Genomic DNA, 22323 nt, shown 5'->3' with positions numbered 1-22323 from the left:
TTTGAATACCCAAAGCCATCTGTGCAACGTGATTGCGTGATTTTGGCACGTTTGGCATTTCTTTTGATGATAAAGGAAAAATGTAAACATACAACATGGAAGAAAAAGGCACAAAAAGACACACACACACACACAAGGCTTGCATTAAAAATGTTCTTTCTGATTTATAAAGTTAAAACCCAACAAATATGACTATAAATAAAAATAAAAAAAATAAAAAATGCATTTTAAATTGCATCATGTCAGACAGACTACAGAAGGAACATTGCATTCGCTTTCATCCAGCACACACGTTGATTTTGCTTTTAATTGTTTTGCACAAAAATAAAAAATAAAAAAAAAACCCTCACACCTCTAAAATTTTCCCCCGAAACTTCGTCCGACAAAAGTGATTCCGTTTTCGACTCGACAATCAGAGCACAAAAGAAAAGGATGAGGCGGGGAAACGTGAAGCGGTCGGGAAGAGCCGTGTACGTGAAATTGTAAGTTGTTACTCGGCTAGCTAGCCCTAACGCACGTTCTAGAAAAAAGGAACCGTGTACGGAAGCGGGAACAGACGTCCTTGTTGATTCGGGGTTCTACTCGGCCGAGGGGCTCAGGGTCTCATTCTTTGCCGGTGGTGAGCAGCTTGAGGGCCTTCTGCAGGTTCTGGACGGCGGTGCCGACGTCTTCGTACTGGAGGGCGCTGCCCGCGTACTTGCAGTACTTCTGAGCCCGGGTGAAGTCCTCCGGCGTGAGCCTGACGTCACCTGCGGAGCCCGAGAGAAGAGCATCGGTGACATCGGGACCGTATCGGTGGTTTTCGCGACTCCACCCTATTAGGTCACTGTTTGCCTGAGCCGGAGCCAGAGCGACTCTCCAGTTCCGTCTAATCTTAACAGAAAACACGTTCTGCGTATGTCAACGGAATTTGAGGATCTGTCTAGACCAGCGCCTCCACGTTCATCTCCCTTTGGAGCGAGTAGGTCGAACGAACTATTTCACAGGCCGTGCGCCAAACCGTAAAAGCCCAAATGTATCAGACCAACTGATAAACGCTTCTTAATTGGAAAATAATATTTCATCTCCACCGCTTTTCCAAGACCGCCGTTGTGGCGAGGGAATCGCGCCGAGCCCCTCGCTAGACGGGACACCTCTTTGCCACCGACCAAGTCAAATGACAGGGTTTCGCCACGTTCTCCACACGTACGCTAACTTAAACCAGATGCCACAAGCAAGCTCTGTAGCTGTGGGTTGTGAGAAAAACATAAAACTACCGCAACGGACGCCGTGTTCATTCTGGGTTGGAATATTTTCAGAACGTTTATGCATGCCATCCTGATATGGGAGATCCTGCCTGGGAATAGACCACCCGCATGGTCTGCTTAACTACTTTTCCTCATTCATATAATGCCATTTTGGCATGAAAATAAGATAAATCGAAAAAACCCTTTTTACAAAATATCGTACTTGGCACCATCTACAGTAGTGCAGTTTTTAAGTACAGAGCATGAATGTAAAATATGACTTTTTTCATTTATATAATTTCATATTGGCATGAAAATAGACAATCGAAAAACCCTACTTACAAAAGATCGTTCTTGGCACCACTTACAATAGCGCAGTTTTTTTTGTCTAGAGCGTGAATGTAAAATATTACTTTTTCATTCACATAAAGCCATGTTGGCATGAAAATAAGATAATCGGAAAACCCTTTTTACAAAATATCGTATTTGGCACCATCTGCAATATTGCACTTTTTTTGTCTAGAGCGTGAATGTAAAATGTAACTTTTTCATACGTATACTGAGTAAAGAGTTCGCTCTAACAAGTTAACAGAATGATTCATAATGATGTGAACATACCCACTGCTAATTAATATCTATTTAAGTTGCATTAAAGCGAAACCTCGATTATCAACCCAATGGTTGTCTTTTCATCTTGCAGAGTTGGAGAGTATTCCAGCTTTGGCCGCAATTTTATTTTTTTTGGGGGGTAAACATCAGGGTTCCATTTTCCCCCCCAGCCCCTCTTTATGCCCCATTTCAGAGCGGAGACATTCCCAGGCCGCATGCATCTCCCTGCATGGGGTTTTGTGGTAACGGGGTGTGTTCTTCTGGGATGGGCGGGGTCTTACCCTCCTGGTTGGCGTTCAGAAGAGACGGGTCCACGGCAGGCATCGCTCTGGGAGCAGGTACCGGTTTACTGTGATCTACAGCGACACAACCCCCCCCAAAAAATAAATTAAATAAACACACAGGTCTACCGACGCTACGGTACGTTACGAGTCGGGGGTCTGGAGCCCCTCCTTGAGGATTAGTCATTTCCTCCGCGTCTGGAGGCCAGCTCCGTAAACACAGAGGGATAGCAGGCCGCTTATCAGAGGTGCTCTCTGGTCTTTATGAAGGTAGAGCTGGGAACGCCGGAAACCCGGAGGGGCCACGGAGGAGAAACCCATTTTTAGGAGTTAATGGGTTCACGAGGTTCACAATAACAATCAAACCGCCAAAAAAATCTATTAGACAGCAGACTCTTGTTTTGTGACGGGCTTCTCATTACGACGAGAGCAAGAAGAGCGATTCGGTTCATTTAGATAACATAAGAGTGATAAATACTGTAATTACTTGTTTTGTCACAGCCCACATATGATAAATTCTGTGTTTTAATGTGATGTACTAAATGAAAAATGTTAAAATGGCTCAAGTCTGATTCAATAAATATGTTTGTAAGTTCACAGAGTATCTAATCGTTTTAAATTATTGTGACTAAAATTCAGGCCAAAATGGTCACGATAGTTTTTTAATTTTTTTGCCAAAAATAGCAGCCCAACCTTCAAATATTCTCATTACACACAAAATTACTTTTTAAAATGTTGATCACTGAAATCACAGTATATTAAATGTAGGATAAAATGGAATTTGTCTCCCGGGATCAGGTGGCAACGCGCGGTACCTGCGTGAGGAGGAATCTCCGCGGGGGTGTTGGCCGGAGCGTGAGCGCCAGGCGGAATCTGGATGTTGTTGAAGCCCGAGGGCGGAGCAGAGCCCGGTCCCTGGTCCTTCCCATGGACGGAGGGCTGGGGCTGGACCTGAGAGGACGCCCCGCCTTCCATCCCGAACTCGTCGTCTGCGGGTGAACAAGGGAACAGCAGCGAGTCAAGCTGGGTCCAGCAGGGACCTTCACAGGCTAAAGGCCTAGCGGTTAAGGAAGCGGCCCCGTAATCAGAAGGTTGCTGGTTCGAACCCCGATCCGCCCAGGTGCCACTGAGCAAAGCACCGTCCCCACACGCTGCTCCCCGGGCGCCTGTCATGGCCGCCCACTACTCACCAAGGGTGATGGTTAAATGCAGAGGAGAGATTTCACTGTGTGCACCGTGTGCTGTGCTGCTGTGTATCACATGTGACAATCACTTCACTTTAACACTTTAACACTTTAACTTTAACTAAAATAGGCCGCCCTCTCATATGAAACAAACCAATTCCGTGGCAGACCAGCTTCACGGTGCACCACACCTGGCCAGGGTACGCACATTTTCAGAAATGTGGTTTTTAAATTGCGTTCCAGCGAAGCAGATCGCTAATTATGATGGAGCCGGGACGCCGCTGGAGGAGAAGTGAGTCAGCCTCTCCATGCCCGGACTGCAAGTTGCAGCGCGAGGGGAGGTCGCGCTGGCACGATGCGCTTAAAAGCTCGGCAAATTTGAAGAGTTGCAAAAAAAATAAAATAAAAAAATAATAATAATATATATATATATCTTTTATTTAAAGTTGCACAATAGCATTTTCATTCTGACGTAGGGACGTTGGGAGTAAAATAAATAGATGAAACATGGACGCAATGGCTAAAACGTAGTCCTTTTTTACTGCTTTGATGACTCCCTACAAGTCTATTAATGGACTTTTATCCTGCTCCTTGTTCCTGGACCGCCGTCAAGTGGTCCAAGGAAAGCGACATGGCGGTCTTTCATTCGTTTCATTTAGAAAAGGTGTTCTGTTACAATAAGTACATTATGTCCGCTCGCATCGGCTGAACGTGGGAAAAGGAAAACTGGCACAGAACCCGGCCATTTCGGCATTTGTCTGGCAGTCTCAGCGCCTCGTTTCCAAAACCCCGCAAGGTGAAATAACAAGGGTGGGGCGAAGTCATTTCAAACATATGAAACGCATGACGTTGCCGGTTCGAATCCCGATCTGCCGAGGTGCCACTGAGCAAAGCACCGTCCCCACACGCTGCTCCCCGGGCGCCTGTCATGGCCGCCCACTGCTCACTCAGGGTGATGGGTTAAATGCAGAGGACAAATTTCACTGTGTGCACCGTGTGCTGTGCTGCTGTGTATCACAAGTGACAATCACGTCACTTTATATCGGATTTCAGGCCGACTGCGGTGAAAGTAATGCTGGAACAGTTCTGCTTTTTCCCGTAAAGGACCCCGGAGAGATCGGGCCTGACAGACTTGGCCAAGCTCGCAGATATGACGACAAGATCCCGGTCCTGGCGTGCCGTCACCGGTCCCTCCAATTAGGCACGTCGGGGTTTCATACTTCGGCGAAACGACGCCTGTCCAAGTCGCACGGGGAAACGGGGTGCATTGCGTTTTTTGTGTCAGATGCGTGTCTGCGTCCCCGGGGACGAGCCCGGCGATGACGTGCCGACTTCCGACGTGCCGGGGTCGGGGGTTAACCACAACACGCCCGGCAGATGTTCGGCGCGCGACCCGCGGACTGGAGTGATCTAATCGGAGCGAGGTGCCTGTGCCTGCGTTGCGTCCACTTCTTCTGCTCGTCGCACCCAAGTATATAAAACGTAAACCTGAATTATTATTCATTCCATGCACCGAGAATTAAAAACAACGATGAATCGCTAATATTACAAGTCCACCTGGCTCAGCGAATCACATTGGGACTGAAAGCGCCCCTTCTTTGGAACAAGTGTTGACGAATGGTAGAAAAAGCGATTAAGTTACATGATCAAACGGACGTCTATCGATACGACATCGTCATTAACCGCATCAGCATCGCTTCCCGAACTGCCGCGCCGCCTGGGCCAGCGGTCAACCGCCTTCACATCATTAGAAGGTCCGTAAAGACCCAGCGATGGCAGCAGAGCCGATAAGGGCTCACAATGTGCTAACCTTTGCACGGCGATGCCGGGGCAGCAGGAAGTGGCTTTCAAACTCCAGATATTGTATCAGCACCTACCATACATTTCCCCCTCCATTCCGATCGGGCCGGCCTGAGGCGTTTCGCCGTTCTTCATGCAGTTGTGGATGTAGGTCGCCTTCCACCTCGCGTACTTCCTGTGCTGGACGTTCTAGAGATGAAGATAAGGCGGAGCAATTAACGCGGCCCCCGGCCAACACAAAGGAGAGCAGAGATTAGGGGCTGACAGGCGCCCGCAGCCGAATGGCGAGTCGGCCAGCGACGCATCACGTTCCCAAATATTGACACTGCGGCCCTTCCGCACGCCACGGAAAGTGCTGGAATGACAATAATTATTGCTATGAATCGATTGAAGAGCGATCGGTCATGACTAAAACCGGCCACCAACGCACAGTTAAACTCTTTGACGCGTGTGAAAGAGGCTTTGGCCATTTAAAGATCTCACGTGATGGGACCACCGTATGAGACGTTGGAAATTCCCACTGAGAAAGTAAGCAATTTGCACTCCGTTTTAATTCCTGTGTTAATAATGCAGTATGCCATAAGAATTAGTCACAATTAAGTGCAGCGAGCACCTACAAGAACCTCGCTCCTCAGCCGCAACTCTCCGGCATTTCAGGTCTCGATGAATTGCTGCACAAGACCAAATATTAGCATTGCAATAATCGCTCATCTACAGGACAAGTTAATGGCCGCCGGTGGCCGTGGTGGCACCGAAAAGCACTTGGCGGAATACGACCGTGCGTTTCCTTTCCCCGTCCATTCCATTCATCCTCGCAAGAGAGAGTGCGAGATGAAGGGAAGAAAGAAGAAGTTTAGCGGCTGAAACGTCCCCTTTCTACCAGTAATCCAATATGGCCGGATCCTTTGTGGCGCGTCTTGCTTGTAAGGGGGCTATTCAGTGGGCCCATTGTGGGAAGGCGGAGTGCTAGAAATCTGCCCAATGAGGCGTCTAGAGTAGGGAAATGGCCTCCCCGGAGGGACAGCGGGCGACTCAATGAAACATTGTCCGTTCCGGTGACACGGGTCACTTTTCTCGGCAGAGCAGGAGCCATCTGGGAGGGAGCGAGGGAACGTCGGGGGGCCAGCGTGACGCGCAGTTTCCAGGCAAGCTCTGCCTGTTCCCCCCCCACGTCCACCGCTGAATCGTCCCGCTTTCCCCCGTTCGCCTCCGTGTCACGTCTGCCGGAGGATGAGCACGAGGATCCAATTTCTGGAGGCCCTTTGGAAACGTGCTGCGCCGCAGGACCCAACGTAAACGCTGTCAGATGTGTTACAGAGGGGGGCGGGGGGGGCGGGGGACGGGGGTGGGAGAGCCCGGTCCCGAAGGGGCCTGGCGACTTACCTCGTCCGACAGTTCGCCAAACACCGTGAGCACGTCGAACAGCAGGCTGGCCGTGTAGAACGACTTGATCATGTTCCTGCGGGGGGGGGGACACAGCACAAGCGTCACTTCGGGTGGGAGGAGTCCGCCGGGGCGTAAACAGGAGCGCACGTGGACGTGATAAAAGTACCTGAGATCGCGACGGGAGCGAGAAACACGTCGTAAAAAAGCAGACCGCCCCCTGCTGCTCGCGGGAACAGTAATACCCCCCAAAAGCCCCGGCTTTCCGGCGGCCTTAAAGAGGGGGCGACGTGTCACGCGGGACCTCGCCAACCATGAAAGGCCTCTGGGGCGACGGGTTTTTTTTTTCCCCAAAAAAATATCAAGCGAGAGAAAGTTTCGTGTTCGAGGCGCGGACTCCGCCCTCGACGCTCCGCGAAACGTTCCGTCTGTTTGTACAGGTTTTGTTTCTCGTAAATCGTGGCCGGGCGTGTTGTTTTATCCCCCCCCGCGCAGGCTAGGAACGCTACCTTCGCTTCCCGTAATCGTGAAGTGTGAACAGGGCCTTTGTTTTTCAACTCGGAACGTGGACGAGGTCACTGGAAACATCAATAATCGATCGCACGAAGTTGAAAACTCCTTTTCGCCGCTCAACGTTCCAGTCATTTACATCATTACATTTACGGCATTTACCAGACGCCCTTATCCAGAGCGACTTACAGTCAGTAGTTACAGGGACAGTTCCCCCCTGGAGACACTCAGGGTTAAGTGTCTTGCTCAGGGACATGATGGTAGTAAGTGGGGTTTGAACCCGGGTCCTCTGGTTCATAGTCGAGTGTGTTACCCGCTAGGCTACTACCAGCGCATGGTATTAGCCTACCATGTCGTACCAATACGTGACGTCGTCGTATTCCGGGAAATAAAAGTGGGCCAATAAAACCGCGGGTCAGTGGAGCTGGAACTGGCTAGGTGTGCAGAACACGTCGCACAAACGGAATATTGTGCGCCGAGCAATAAAACGCGCCCGCGAAGGCGGGCTTGAGGCGAACGGCGACTGAAGCGGAGCGAACGGCGGATACTGGCGGTTGGCACGCGTACGGTCAGAACCACGGGGAAGCGGGTCCTCGTTTTCATTAAAGATGCCAATCGTTCAGATGGCGTCAATAATAATAATGTAGTAGAATTATACTACTTTTTTGCATTGTTAAAAAAAACAGTAAAAATCTTTTATTAGAATTGTGATACCATTGGTTCACTGTATTGGCGTTTTATATAAAATACACATATGCTTTATGGTGGTGGTGCAAATAAGTCCCTTGGCAGGAATTTTTGAAGAAGTCGGACCAGCTGTCTTTCCTGCACGCGAAGGACACGAATTTAAGCGAGATGTTCTTAAACAGGATCAAATAAAAGTCACATGTTGCTTTTTCCTGCCGCTCGGCCAAGGAAACGCTCGGCGCACGAATGCCATTTTGAAAACGCCTGGCCCGTGGTTTTTGTCTACTCACGGAGACCGCGCCATTCCAGAAATCCCTGGAAGACGGCGAGCGCGGGAGGTCCCCGACTCTGGCCGGCTGACGTCGGCGGCCCACAACACTCCCATTATGGCGGCGGGCCGGGTAACGCTACACCTGGCTAATCCCTCTCCCGGGCAATACCCTCGCACAGAAAGGCCTTTGTGGCTAATTTTAGCCGCCGCTAGCCGGCCTTCATGTGCGAGGGCAGCTTGCCGATTATTTGGCGTCACGGTTCGGCGAGGGGAGGCGGTGATCGGGCAGGGCTGACGTAGTGGAACCGGCGTGGAAATGTCATTGGCGTTGAAGTCGAGGTTCTGGCTGGACTGAGTCATAAAATTTCGGTTTATATTGAGGTAACACACTGGAAATCGGGGCATAAAAAAAAAGAAAAAAAAAAGGTGGCATTTGTTCATTGAAATTCAAACAACAATTTAAGCGCAAAGAAAGCAAAATACCACGAAACAATCATAATTACCCATAATTACATTAAAGTGAACGACTCGGACGTCTATCAAGGCATTTTCACCGTCAGTCCTCTGCTTACTTGTGGAAGCGCTCCGACCGGTCTTCGTTGTCGGCGTACAGGAACATCTTCAAGGCGTAGTTCTCGATGTGGGCGTTGCCCACGAGCTCCTGCGAGATGGAGTCGTTGTCGCTCAGCTCCTTCTTCATCTGCAAAAGGGGCCGAGGCCGGTGGTAAAAGCAGTTTAAAAAAAGTATATTAACTATGCCCAAAAAAAAAAAAAAAAAAAAAACTGCAGAAGCCTCGGAATACAGAATAAATGTGAAATGAATAACAATGCGAGCCGTTAAAATGACGATGAACCGCCGCCGCATGATTTCCACGGTGACCCACCGATTCCCTTCGCCTGCGCTCCGCGGCACCCTTGAGATCGATGGATTTGGGCGCACTGGGTGCCTTCTGAGGGTCGCCCGCATAATCAATAACACCCTGATGTACAGGCTCCAGGCGCTTGTGGATGAGGGTTCTGGTTTCCAGAACCACCACCAAATGAGGAGATACGAAGGCCGTTCTCACGTTCTCATGCCCATAATTGACCTTTGCTCTGCCACTAGGCACCAAGTTACCGGAGGACTGTTTGCGGTGGAAGACACCCAAAAAAAAAAAAAAAAAAAAAAAAAAAAAACCCTGCACACTCCACCAGTCCACTGCAGCGGAGCGAGGAGCTCTCGGCGAGATGTTCGGGTCTGGTGGGCCGCCTCGGGTTTCCTTGTAAAATCAGTAAAGCAAATAATACTTGGTTACATTTCGGCAGGTGGACCCCGGGGCCGGCTGAATGGGCTCACTGTTCGCATTTTTTAATGAAACCCCGGGCCGTACGCGGCACAGGGCGCCGCTTGTGCTTCAAAAACGCTGCCGAGGTCGAAGGCGAGGACACGGTGAAGCGCCCAAACGCTACGCGGAACAAGGCAGGGATTGCGTAACCCTTAAAGTACAACCAAGTCGTTTTGTTTGGGTCTTCCGACTTTACTCAGGATCGTCTCGATTTGCTTAAGAGAACCTCAGAACACACAATTGGCCATCGACGTGCCGCGGCAGTCTACAACATCGCCATTCTACATGCTCGAGAGACAACACATTTATGGATGCACTATACAGTATCAATATAATCACAATCACAAGTGACAGACAAAAAAAAATTGATGAACGTTTTTTCAAACTTTAAATCTAATTGCGTTACACAGGGCTGTCGCGCAATATTTTACGCCACGGCGTGAGTAAATTACCTGTACATCACGTTCTGAATATTAATTGCATTTTATCTTGGGTAATACGCTATTATTTGATATATTTATTTTCCCTTCCAAATTGCCTTTGAGTGATTTTAACCCATCACCCCCAGTGAGCAGTGGGCAGCGCTGAAAGGCCCCTGGGGCACCTCAGTGGCACCCGCTAGACCAAAGTCAGTGGGCTCTCTAAGGATTACTAGCCACTTTTACTGATATTTAAGGCCTTAATTTAGTAAAAAATCTAATTTAGGACTTTAGGGATCTGCGGAAACCGGGCTAAAACGAACGTCATTTCTGTCATTTGTAAAGGTGGGAAATGCCTTGCATTGTGAATGTTGCACTTACAGAGGTATCATCTTCCTGATTAAAAGTCTGACAACAAAATGAACTTTCTGACGATGTTATTCTGCTCCTTAGTTTCTGAGACAAGTTTTCTGCAATGGCGCATTCAAAAGAAAAACTAAATTGGAGAAGAAGGAACTGCTCTTGTGCGTTCGTCTAGTGCCGTTAATTACGAAGGACGCGGAGCAGACCTATTAAACTCCTACAGAAGCAGAAGCGAGGCAGGTTTAACCCCGACAGGGAGCCGCGGGGGGCAGAGTTCGGGCTGTAATGGTCCAGATGCACTCGTCCACTTGTAGTAATGAACGGCTGTGACGCAACTTTGAGCGTTTCAAAAACGTTTGACCTGAGAGGCACAAAAACTATATGCATGTTAAAAAAAAAAAAAAAAAAAGTGGTTTTGAAAGAGTTGAAGCTTTCAGCGGCGTTTCTTGCTGATACAGGCGTAAAAGCGACTCGGCACCGAAAGTGCGAAGGTCACGTTAACCCCGACCTGCCCCGTTTCGAAGACCTTTCAGCCGGATGCGCCCGTCGGCTTCCTGTTGCTATGACATTTAATGAATGGCAGGACCGTTACAGTAAAAGCTGGACTCGGGGGTCTCTTGAGTTCCCCTTAATTGGTCTATAAAAATCCGTCGGCATAAACGCGAACTGTAACTCAGTGGCTGCTTCCTGAGAGGCCAAAAAAAGCCTCCATTTCATGGGTTGTGTTCGCCACTTGCACAAATATATTTGTGTAATCTTAAAATTATTAATAGATTTTTTTTTTTTTTTTAAATCAGTCGCTCGGTCCCCCGGACAGATTGTGAATAATGTTTCTTACGCAACAGACGTGCGAGGGGACATTTGTCCGTTTCTAATTCAGAAGAGGGCAGAGACGCACACAAATCGCCCCTCATCTGCAAGTGCAAACATTGGGCAAAGAGGACAAACAAGGGCGCACACACACACACACACACACACACACACACCAGACCTAAAGGCAGAGCAGTTCCTTATGACGTGCAGTTACCGTATTTACTGTAAATCTACAAAAATGAAATAATACTCGCTCACTAAAGTGGCGTACGGGGACGCGTGCAGAACAAAGCGTCCCGCTCCCGTCCTTGCACCCGGCGTGGAGGCCAACACGTCCAGATAAGGGAGTGTTTGGACACGCAGGTCGGACGCTCAATCACCGCTACAGATGTGACACGCGTCCACGCCTGCGCTTGAATCGCCCTTTCAGCCTGAACTCCAACAAAGAGTCCCACGCAGCCGGATCCGGAACCAACAAAAACGCTGAAGGACAACCTATTCAACGATTTGCTTTTAAACTATAAATGATACATTTTCCTTTTCTGGTTGTGGTTGATTGAAACATTTACTACATCAAAATTACTAGAATTTTACTTACTACCATAAATAAAGTAGGCACTTAAAATACAGACTTTGCCACCTTCATGTATGCACAGTACTTGGTTGGGGGTGAAGTTGCGAAGACAAATTCCCACCTTTTCCCACCATATTCTAACCTGACTGACCACATGATGCAATGATGTAGTCAAACATGCTCCTCTATAGAGGACGCCCATGCTGCCCCTCTATAGAATATCATTATTACACAAACATTTCTATAAAGCCAACGCCGCGGTGGGAGAAAGAGGAGGTTAGATCTCTCACCGATTCCAACTGATCCATGAGTTTGACAAGGAACTTCCGACATTCCGGGGTCTTGCTGTCCAGTTTCATACCCGTCTGCATGGCGTAAAGCCGACCTGCGAGGGCACATAAACAGAAGAGGGGAAGAAAAGGACCGTTAGAAAAGCAACTGTGAAGCAGGCCAGGAAATGTGCGATCAGATTAGATTATATAAAAAAAAAAAAAAACTTCAGGTTTAAATCAGTTTCGCTGGGCACGGCCATGTTTAAAACATTCCAGCGCACAAATAAATCCTGCCATGTGTATCTGTGCATCAAGGTTCACCAAATGGGCCTTTGAGGGGCCTTTAAGTCACCTAATCAACGCGAGGCAGTGCCGTTCTGACACAACCGAGGGGACGTGAACACCGGCATGGTGATTTGGGATCTTTCACTTTTTTCCTTCACTGGTGGACAGGCCAGGCAAATACTCGGCAAAAAAAGAATAGAAGTCAAGTGAAGTGAAAGTGAAGTGATTGTCACACGTGATACACAGCAGCACAGCACACAGTGCACACAGTGAAATTTGTCCTCTGCATCTAACCCATCACCCTGAGTGAGCAGTGGGCGGCCATGACAGGTGCCCGGGGAGCAGTGTGTGGGGACGGTGCTTTGCTCAGTGGCACCTCAGTGGCACCTTGGCAGATCGGGATTCGAACCAGCAACCTTCTGATTATGTCCTCAAAAATGATTTGATCCTTTTGAGGTAAAAAGGTAGTGCAAATATTAGCATTGTTACTATTGTCTGGCCGTTAATCGTATCAGCCGCCAAGGAGCTGAACTCGACTCCAATTTCAACCCCTCACAATCCCACAATGCAGCAGTGAGACTTCACGAAATGGGGAAAAAAAAAATTCCTGTCGCTCGGACAACACGACAGAACAGTAACGAACGGCTCGGAATTCCCACCTGGCGCCTCAGACGGCTCTTAATTCTGAGACAGGACGACCATTCAAGGCCATTAAGCTGACGGAGCGTTCAGGAAGGGGCGGACAGGCGAGTCGGCATGGCCCCCGAGCGGACGTCCTTTGCTAATGAAGATCGCACCTTTCACCTCCCACACTTTAACAATCGCATGCAGGCTGATGGCAACGTTCCCAGAGGAAATTAGAAGAAGATCCTGCTTTAAAGCTCACTTAGCCCCGAGTTATCCTCATCAGAACCAGGGTGAGATCTCATGCTGATCCACTTCCAAATGGCCATGTAGAAATAATAAAAAGAAAACATGGCTGAAAATTAAAAAGATTTGATACTGTGAAAGAGAAAATATTGAAAGAATATGTATTTTATTTCAGGAAATAAGCATTTGATAATAATTTGGTCTTTAAGAAGCCCTCCTATGCTCTATGACTCTGACCAAAGAGCTGTCTAAGGACACCAGGGATAAAATTGTAGACCTGCACAAGACTGGGACGGGCTACAGCACAACAGGCAAACAGGTTGGTGAGAAGAAACAACTGTTGGCATAATTATTAGAAAATAGAAGAAACTCAAGATGACCAAACTCAAAGGCCATCTGTATGATACCGATGAGGCAAGGAGAAGGTCTAACGGTCAGGTGAGAATAAAATGTTTTGGTATGAACTCCGGTCGCTGCTTTATGAGGAAAGAGAAGGCTGAGTACAATCCCAAGAACACCATCCCACCCATGAAGCATGGGGCGTAACGTCATGCTCTGTGGGGGGACTACAACTGTACCGTATTAAGGAGAGGATGGACGTTAGAGGTCTGAACCTTCACAGGTCTCACAATTCGACTCGATTATGTTCATCAATGCATCAGAACTTTTCTACATTACTACACATGATGTTTTCACATATGTGGATGCTTTAATTTGCTACAACGAGTAGAAAAAATTAGTGTGTTAAGACTTCACTTCTTAACAACTTGCAAGTTTAGCTCAACGTGATGCACTTGTCGTTTGGCCGGTTGCCAAAAAAATAGGTGTGGTTTCCCCGGTTGATAATGTCGTGTTGTAGATTTCTGGACTCTCAAGAGACTGGTAAGATCAGCTTTTCCTCCATTCCCGCACGAAAATACGCCACGGTGCGCAGCAGACAAAGTTCAACCAGGTGCGAAACTACAGCGTGCTTCTAGTCCACCTTTGTACCTGTCTCCTCTGGAAAGGTAGTGTAGGATTGTGTAAGACTAATAATCGTGTGGTATGTCAAAGGTAGATTTTGTCAAGTGTAGAGCTATCAGTAGAAAAACCCAATAGAAATCCATGGAGGAGCTGGAGATCTGAAGGAGTGGGTCAAAGTCCCTTCTGCAGTGTGAGACAGTGCCTTTTAATGCCGTACAGAACTTGATGAATACTCTACCAAACAAACAAAAAAAAAAGCATCAATGGTGCTTTCGCTTTTTATGGCGCAAACACATCCACTTTTGTGCGATTTGCAAATGTCACATGTAGCATTTGTAAGGCGGGGGAACATTTTTGCCTTTCAAATCACTCACCAAAATGATTTTTTAGGCCATTAAGCTGTAAAGCACAATGAGCGGCCAATTACATCTTCCTACGGGACGAGAGAAAATCAAGCATCGCCAGGCAGGGCTGAGTGAGGCGAGAAACATGCATGGAGGGGCATTTAAAGCTGGTTTAAAGGGTCTAAGAGAGAGAAGATCTGACATCTCGGCAAAAGCAAATCAACTGAAACCTGGAGTGATCCTGACCCTGAGAAGAGTTGTGGAATGTGCACCAATCAATTTAAATATGACGCTATGTGAGAAAGTTGAGAAATGGGGATGTTTGTTACGCTGTGTATATGACAAGTGTCCCAAAGATGGTGGCGGCCTGGGGAACAACAACAACTTTGGCCACAGGTTCAGGACTGACAAGAGTGGAGGAATGGCCCCGGGGGAAAACAACTCCACTCTCTGCCATATCACCGGCTGCATTCAAATGACAACAGAAAATAAAAGCCCCAAGAGACCTTGGGTTAAGCTAAAGCTAAACAAAATGTTCGTACAAAATGTCCCAAAATTTATCTAGAAATCATTATAACAACAATCTATGAATATTTATTGGTTTTAAGTGTTAACCATTAATCAAAATATTGTGCTAAGTGTTATAAGCAATAAGAACATTGGTGTTACGTACACACCGTTACGAGAAGCATGACTTATTCATATCCAAGCTGATTGGTTGAGCCATGATCAAAGTCATCCCCAATAACTGCAACTTCTTTTCTATAATGAGGCATTTAATAAATAAGACCTTTCACACTACTTTTTCGGATAGTTTGCTAGGCTTTGTGTTAAAATGTGCTTGAAAGTAATAATAATCTCAGTTATGTTTTATTGTACAATTAAATTATTGAATTCATTTAACAAATAATAATAATAATAGTCATAATACATTATGCAGATTCATGTAATATCCACCGATAATAGTAATTGAATCAAGTGAGAGTTTTGTGTCATATTTCATTACAAGCAGGGATTCTGCTGAGCGCCTCATCATCATCTCCGTTATGAAGTGAAGCCATCTTTGGAAAAGTACAGTCTTCGTACAGTGTACCGTCTTCGTACAGTGGTCCCAGGCGCAGTTGCTTTAAGACGGGACCACTTCCTCGGCCACTGGGACCAATTTGCTGGGATCTGATGGCCGTCAGAGAAGATCATAGAGGACGGTCACAAAGTGCTCCTTTGTTGACGCCGTGACGCCCATGCTGCTTAACATTCAAATTTTCCCCATATGAAACAATGCAACACTGGAGCCATTCATAATGCACCAGGGAAAATAATAAGGAATAAAAAACAGAATCCGCTGCGCTCGAGGGGGGGAAAAGGGCTTTGGCCACAGGCAAAAAAAGATTTTTACAGTGCACAATTGAACGAGGAAATGTGGGGTACAGGCGGAAGTGGGCCAACCAAGAAGAGGGAAAAAAGGAGATTGTACTTCTGTTGTTCTGCTTCGGCCACCGACACCGTAGCGCCTACAGTTCCGGGGATCTTCACGTGGACGAGTAAAGCGGTCATTTTTCTTTCATCACAGACCCTGCACTCTACCCTGGAAGGGCGTCCCTCTCTCTATCACTCCTTCCCACCTTTTTTCTCGCTCCAATTTTTCTTCATTTGTGTGGAGTTTTTCCTTGTGTGCAGAAGGACATTGACATGTAATGTGATTAAGAAATAAATGCGGTTGTTTAATAGAGTCGAACTCTATTAACAACTGGTGATGGTTGGAAGCCAATTCGGTTGACGGGCAAAAACCAGTGGATTTTGATGGAACAACAACGGCCAGATCTTCAGTCGGGGGCATGGCCGAGGGCTTCACCGGCGTATGCAGGGGGGGATTGTATATTCAGGAATGCCAACCCGCGCTCCGCCTTCGCCACTACAAGGACGGCATTATGCAGCGGCGCCCGAACAGGGAGACTGGACGGCGTCCAGGGAGCGGGAGAGAAGGAACACGTCGAGCGAGGAGGCTTACAGCGTCCTGGCCGTCCCCACGCAGCAGCCAGCACGACCAGGAGTGGCTCCTCAGCCGCTGATGTCAACCAGCAGAGCGTTCTAAAGCCGAGAAGATAAAAGTGACGTGACTGTGAAACATTGCAGAACAGCACACGGTGACACGGTGAAACGTGTCCTCTGTATTTAACCGTCACCCTTGGCGAGCAGTGGGCACCATGACAGGCGGCCGGGGAGCAGCGTGTGGGGACGGTACCTTCATCAAGGGGACCTCGGTGGCACCATGCCTGTTCAGGATTCGAACCGGCAACATCCTGCGAGATCACTTTATATATACATATTATTATGCCGCGGTGTAAAGATTGGACTCGGCAGGGCAACTGAAGCGCTGCATTATGGGATCTGTAGTTTGTGCGTTGTCAGCGCTTCATGCCGCTGGGCCATAATAAGAGATCTACATCACGTGATCTCGCGGGGTGTGACGCGCCTGCAACTAGGCCAACATCTGGACCTCAGAGGGGAATGTCACCCGACGCGACGGGCTGGGGACAGGTAATGTAAGGAGACAGTTTAAAAGCACGTCCTTTCTCCGATTCGACAGACAGAAACACAAGAGGGGGAAAGAAAAGTGCCATTTCGTGTGGCCATCTGCCACAGCTTTTATAGCAGCGCTACAGCTTCAGTTTTTCAGGATAATTGTTTCTTTCATGGCTTCAGAACTGTCTTCTTCTCCCTCTTTTGAAATGCAGAGTGGAAAACTGCACTGGAACTGAAGGTGGAAATTATTGCAAAAGCTCGCAATATTCGATGCACAGAACAAGCAGCGCTGTAATGTATATAGAAACAAAAATATGTAATACTCAATTCTATGGAGTTTCTATCTTGCAGTACAACCAGTAGTTACAGGGACAGTCCCCCCTCTGGAGACACAATGGGGTTAAGTGTCTTGCTCAGGGACACGATGGTGTTAAGTGGGATTTGAACCTGGGTCTTCTTATAGGCGAGTTTGTTACCCGCTAGGCTACTACCACCCATACTCTTGTTGTATTGATCAATTAACATTTAACAGTGAGGCAGTGATGGCCTAGCGGGTACGGAAGCTGACTCGTAACCATCGAGGTGCCACTGAGGTCCCCTTGACGAAGGTACTGTCTCCGCACACTGCTCACTAATGACAAAAAAAAAACAAAAAAAAAAACGAAACACTTATCATCCATTCTAATGTCCTGAGGTCTGTTGGTGGTATAAATATTGTAATTATTATTATCTATGAATAACCACATGAGGAGGTAAGGAAATGGCCAAGTCAGCAGATGCCGTTCCAGGACACAACGGTGCAGAACAGACTTGAACTTGAACCCGGGCTGTGCTGTTGCCTCCCTCGGCCAGTCACGTTACCCGGCGAAAGCAGCGTCTACGCTGACCTCCAGTGGCATACCGAATTTTGTACAGAGTACAAAAATAAATACCAATGAGAACAATGCACGCACACGGCCTATACAATCATGATGAAAAGCGACGCTGCAGGACGGATCTGGACGTTAGCCGGCCGCCGCCGGAGGAGCTTACAGCAATCGTTGTCATAGAAACAGGAGACCAATAGTGAAGTTCTCCCCATAATACCTGGAGCCGCCGTGAACGTCCCTAAAACGGGGAAAAAGGAAGCGTGGCCCTTAGCAGCTTGTCTGGCGTACAGAACCCCGCCAAATACCGTTCGTGTCAGTAATCTGTGATGACTTACTTTACTTTACTCTACTTTACTTAGCAGATGCTTTTATCCAAAGCGACTTACAAGAGGAAGACACCAGCTATTCTCGTTCGGTTTCTATAGATTTTGAGCCCTGATAGACTTAATGAGGGACGCCACATGAACGCTGTAACTGGAAGCTATCGGCGTGGCTACGGACCGGCGGTGCGTCGGCTGGCAAATTCAAAAAGCCGAAATACATGACCGAGTGGGACCAGAGATGCAGGGGTAGAGTCACACCAGCCCTGAAGAAGTGAGGTGATCCCTCACTAATATTAAAGGTCCCCTGACATGAAAATGGGACTTAATACGACATTAATACGAGGTCCCCGAGCCTGTCTGTGGTCCTGCAGCGGCTAGAAATGGCGATCGGTGTAAAGAGAGTTTTCGTCATTCTGCTTCACCGTCCAGAGAGCGGTGGCTCATCTGGAATTTGTCCCCTTATGACGTCTCATGCTTTGTCCACCCAGAGAATATCCCGCCCCTCCCCTAAAACCGTCTCCACTGAGCGTCATGGCTGTGAAGCATTGAGGTCGCTTGGTGATTGGACGTAAAATCCGGCTTGCGGGACGCTCACTTTGGGGCAGGAGCGGTTAAGGAAGGTTGTCGGTTCAAATTTCGAGCCGCCGCGATGCCACTGAGCAAAGCGCCTGGCATGGTGACGGGTCAAAAGCAGAGGACACATTTTGTTGTGTGAACCGTATGCTGAGCTGCAGTGTCTCATTTTTTTTTTAGTTCAATCACGCGAGACTCTGAAGAACCAGCTGGTTCATTTTATTTTTTCTTTAAAAACGCAGACACAACTTCCTGTCTGCACCAAACATTGTGGTTGGTGGATGGTCTCCTCCTGGTCCCGCCTCTCTCCTCCTCATTAGCATTTAAAGCTACAGACGGTGAGACGGCGCGTCCTGGGAAATCTCACCGTGGGACTGGATCAAAGTGGCTGAAATTCTCCACCAAGAGACTTCAGATACAGAATTAGGGGACCAACTAACTCCGATATAAAAGTGGAAATAAATTATGAGACCTTTAAAACCCACATTTTAAAATGGGTCGTGTTTGTTTGGGTTTAGCGGCAAAAAGCGTTGCTAATAATAATTCCTGAGTTTTCTGATGATAGAGATATGTGCTCAAATCAGAAATGGATTGCATTTTGTCTAGAGGCTCGCTCTCAGATGCCATTTGCAATTTGCAGTGACTTAGAAATGCGCTTGGAAAATTAAGACAGGATATTAAGCACGACAAAAATATTTTTGTTTTCTGTCACCAACAAGCAGAACCACAGAACCACAGGCTCCACAATCAGGGACAGAATAAAATCCCAGTTACGCCCGTCCACAGTGCGGATGTCTCATGATATAAAAACACCCATAAAATAATAATAATAAACAAGTCTAATTATAAATCTTTACAATGATGCTTGAAAATGACATCTTCTTCTTGGAAAATATTGTTCCGATATTGCGCTGTCCGCACTATGTCTGCAAAATAAAAACCAATGTTAAGCGGCACCCACATAAACAATGACGGCTGATGGCAACACACGGGCGACACACACACCCCCCAACCGGACCCTACGGGCGACACACACACACACCCCCACCCCTCACCCGGACCCTACAACTTAATAGTATTTTGGACAACTTAATAGTATTTTTTAGTGCTGCACGATTAATCTAATCACAATCGTAATCGCGATGTCAGTCTGTGCAATTAAATGAACGCAAAAATCTGCGATTTAAATGTGACGTGTTTGGTCACATGACTTTCGATTCGGTTCAATGGAGACCTCAGATTCATGACTCACAGACATATGGGTACACGTACGTCAACGTTGCCGCCATATTGCGATAGGCTCTGCTGTGGCGTGAAGCATATACATGTCTATGGAGAGAAGTGCATAAAAATGCCTCACTCTTGTGCTGCTTGAGGCTGTACAAACCGCTGTACACTCCAAACCAGATCCCAGGGGAATACATTTCATAGGTAAGGCTGGACAATTGTTTTGAATATATTTGGCCATTATAAAATCCCGTTTATAAGTCTTAACCTTAGCTTAGCTAGGCTAAGCTAGCGAAGCTATGCATTCCTGTGTTCAAGTCAGCCTACAAACAACGTTTTGGCTAAACGTAGGCATTAACTATTTAGACTGTTCTTAGCTGTTAAGTTAATTTTTTTCAAACTTTGAAGGTTTCCTAAAGAAATTCACCTCAGTTTACAAATCATAACCTTAGCTAAGCTAGCAAAGCTATGCATCCCTGTGTTCAAGTCAGCCTCCAAACAACGTTTTGGTTAAACGTAAGAACTATAATACAGGATTTTATAATGGCCAAATTTAATCAAAACAGTTGTTTAGCCTTACAGTTCGATAGTAATGTTTTTTTAAGTAAAGACTTTTTTGGAATTATTTAATTTAGTAGAATATTGTATTTTGAAAGCACTGGGCATTTCAAGTTGTTATAAGTAGTTTGTATGCTTCACTTTGAAATTGAACATTTCACTATTAGTCATTTGTAAGCGACTTTTCATTGATATAAAAGCAAGTGTCCTTTATCATATCGCAATCACATATCGCAATATTGATCTCAATAATTGCAATATGTCTTTTTCCCCAAATCGTGCAGCCCTAGTATTTTTTAATAAAAAAAAGATTTATATATAATTTCACACACACACACAGACACACAAACACACACACACACACACCCCAACAGGACCCTACGGTCGACACACAAAAAACACTCCAACAGGACCCTACAGGCGACACACACACACACACAAAACACCCCAACAGGACCCTACAGGCGACACACACACACACACTCAAAACACCCCAACAGGACCCTACAGGTGACACACACACACACAAAACACCCCAACAGGACCCTACAGGCGACACACACACACACACACACACACACACACACACAAAACACCCCAACAGGACCCTACAGGCGACACACACACACACACACACACACACACACAAAACACCCCAACAGGACCCTACAGGCGACACACACACACACACTCACACAAAATACCCCAACAGGACGCTACGGGCGACACACACACACACACACAAACACACAAAACACCCCAACAGGACCCTACGGGCGACACACACACACACACACACAAACACACAAAACACCCCAACAGGACCCTACGGGCGATACACACACACACACACACACAACACCCCAACAGGAGCCTACAGGCGACAGTATTCATCGTCATATATTCCATTATTTAACATTGGGGGGTTCAGGTTAATTGGCTGGTTTTAGTCTTGAACTTTTGGACTTCAATTCGGATTAAAACTTTACCGAGTAATAAGAGGGAAAGCTGCAGCTGAGTTTACGGTCAATAAAGTAAAGGGCGTGGACCCAGTTTTCGTAAAATCGCGTAATTTAGCTCGAGTTTAAACCGCCCACATAAGGACACCACCTCATATATACGATATATTACACTATAACTCTGTAACTCTGCAAAAGAGAAGCGTCTCTCAACATGGAAACACTGTATAAAATCGGGGACACGCGAAAAGACCCGTAACATTAAGTCATTGTAAATTATTACGTTTTATTCTCTTGTTTAAATGTTGTTGTAGCACGTTAGCATGCTAGCAACGGAAAGCGCACACTCACAGTAGTAGGCCACGACCGGGTCCCTCTTCTCGTGTTCCTGGGCCGTTCTCAGGTGGTGCTGGATGGCCTTCAGCTGCGCAGGGGCGGCCATGGCGAACTTGTACTCGGCCTGCGGCTGGAGCTTTCACTGCGGCGGAGGAAACGGGGCTTTTGGTGTCACCATCGGAGCAAAACAAACCCGCGTTGCGCGCCTCTCTTCCGCATTCCCGGGCGCGTCACGTCGCGAGTCGCTCTGGTGACACCTAGAGGCCTGGGGCGGAACAGCAGGACGTTTTCTGTCCCTGGAACGAATGAAGATTTTATTTTTTATTTTTAAGTCATTCATTTTATAATAGATTAATTAAGAGACCTTTTTACAATATTTTTACTATATATATCTAGGCCAGACTTTGGACCTTCAGCTGTATTTTATCTCACACATTCTGAAGCCTTCAAATAATGTTGAAATACTTTATTACATATACAAAACATGTTGTGCATTTTAATGCTCATTCACATTTTGGGCAATTTTCTTTAAAGAATGTTAAATATCATGTTGTACAATGTATTGTATTTTGGATATATTCTAGTTGTAGCTTTTAAACACAGCATTTAAGATACCTCCCCGGCTCAGGGACGGCACCTAATTCAGTTGTACTTCTTACAATCACAATAAAGATATTCTGATTCTGAAGGAGGAGTCATGACTGCAGAAACATACAAGAAAATAAAGATAAATTTAACAGAAATGATACCTTATAATTATACATTTTTACAGTAGG

At 46.9% G+C, this 22323-nt stretch overlaps 1 protein-coding gene across 1 annotated transcript; it reads right to left on the bottom strand.

Moving 5' to 3' along the window:
* Positions 1 to 139: 139 nt before the first annotated feature.
* Positions 140 to 21785, bottom strand: vta1 (vesicle (multivesicular body) trafficking 1). Its single transcript, XM_029002813.1, has 8 exons — positions 21563 to 21785; positions 11736 to 11830; positions 8524 to 8651; positions 6484 to 6559; positions 5178 to 5289; positions 2932 to 3105; positions 2117 to 2191; positions 140 to 749 (listed from the first exon to the last, which is right to left on the bottom strand). The coding sequence occupies exons 1-8, from the start codon at positions 21651 to 21653 to the stop codon at positions 604 to 606; spliced, it is 897 nt and encodes a 298-aa protein (XP_028858646.1). The 5' UTR covers positions 21654 to 21785; the 3' UTR covers positions 140 to 603.
* Positions 21786 to 22323: the final 538 nt, after the last annotated feature.

This window comes from Denticeps clupeoides, chromosome 14 (assembly GCF_900700375.1).
Source record: "Denticeps clupeoides chromosome 14, fDenClu1.1, whole genome shotgun sequence".
Classification (NCBI taxonomy): domain Eukaryota; kingdom Metazoa; phylum Chordata; class Actinopteri; order Clupeiformes; family Denticipitidae; genus Denticeps; species Denticeps clupeoides.
This window is presented reverse-complemented; position numbering and strand designations above follow the sequence as displayed.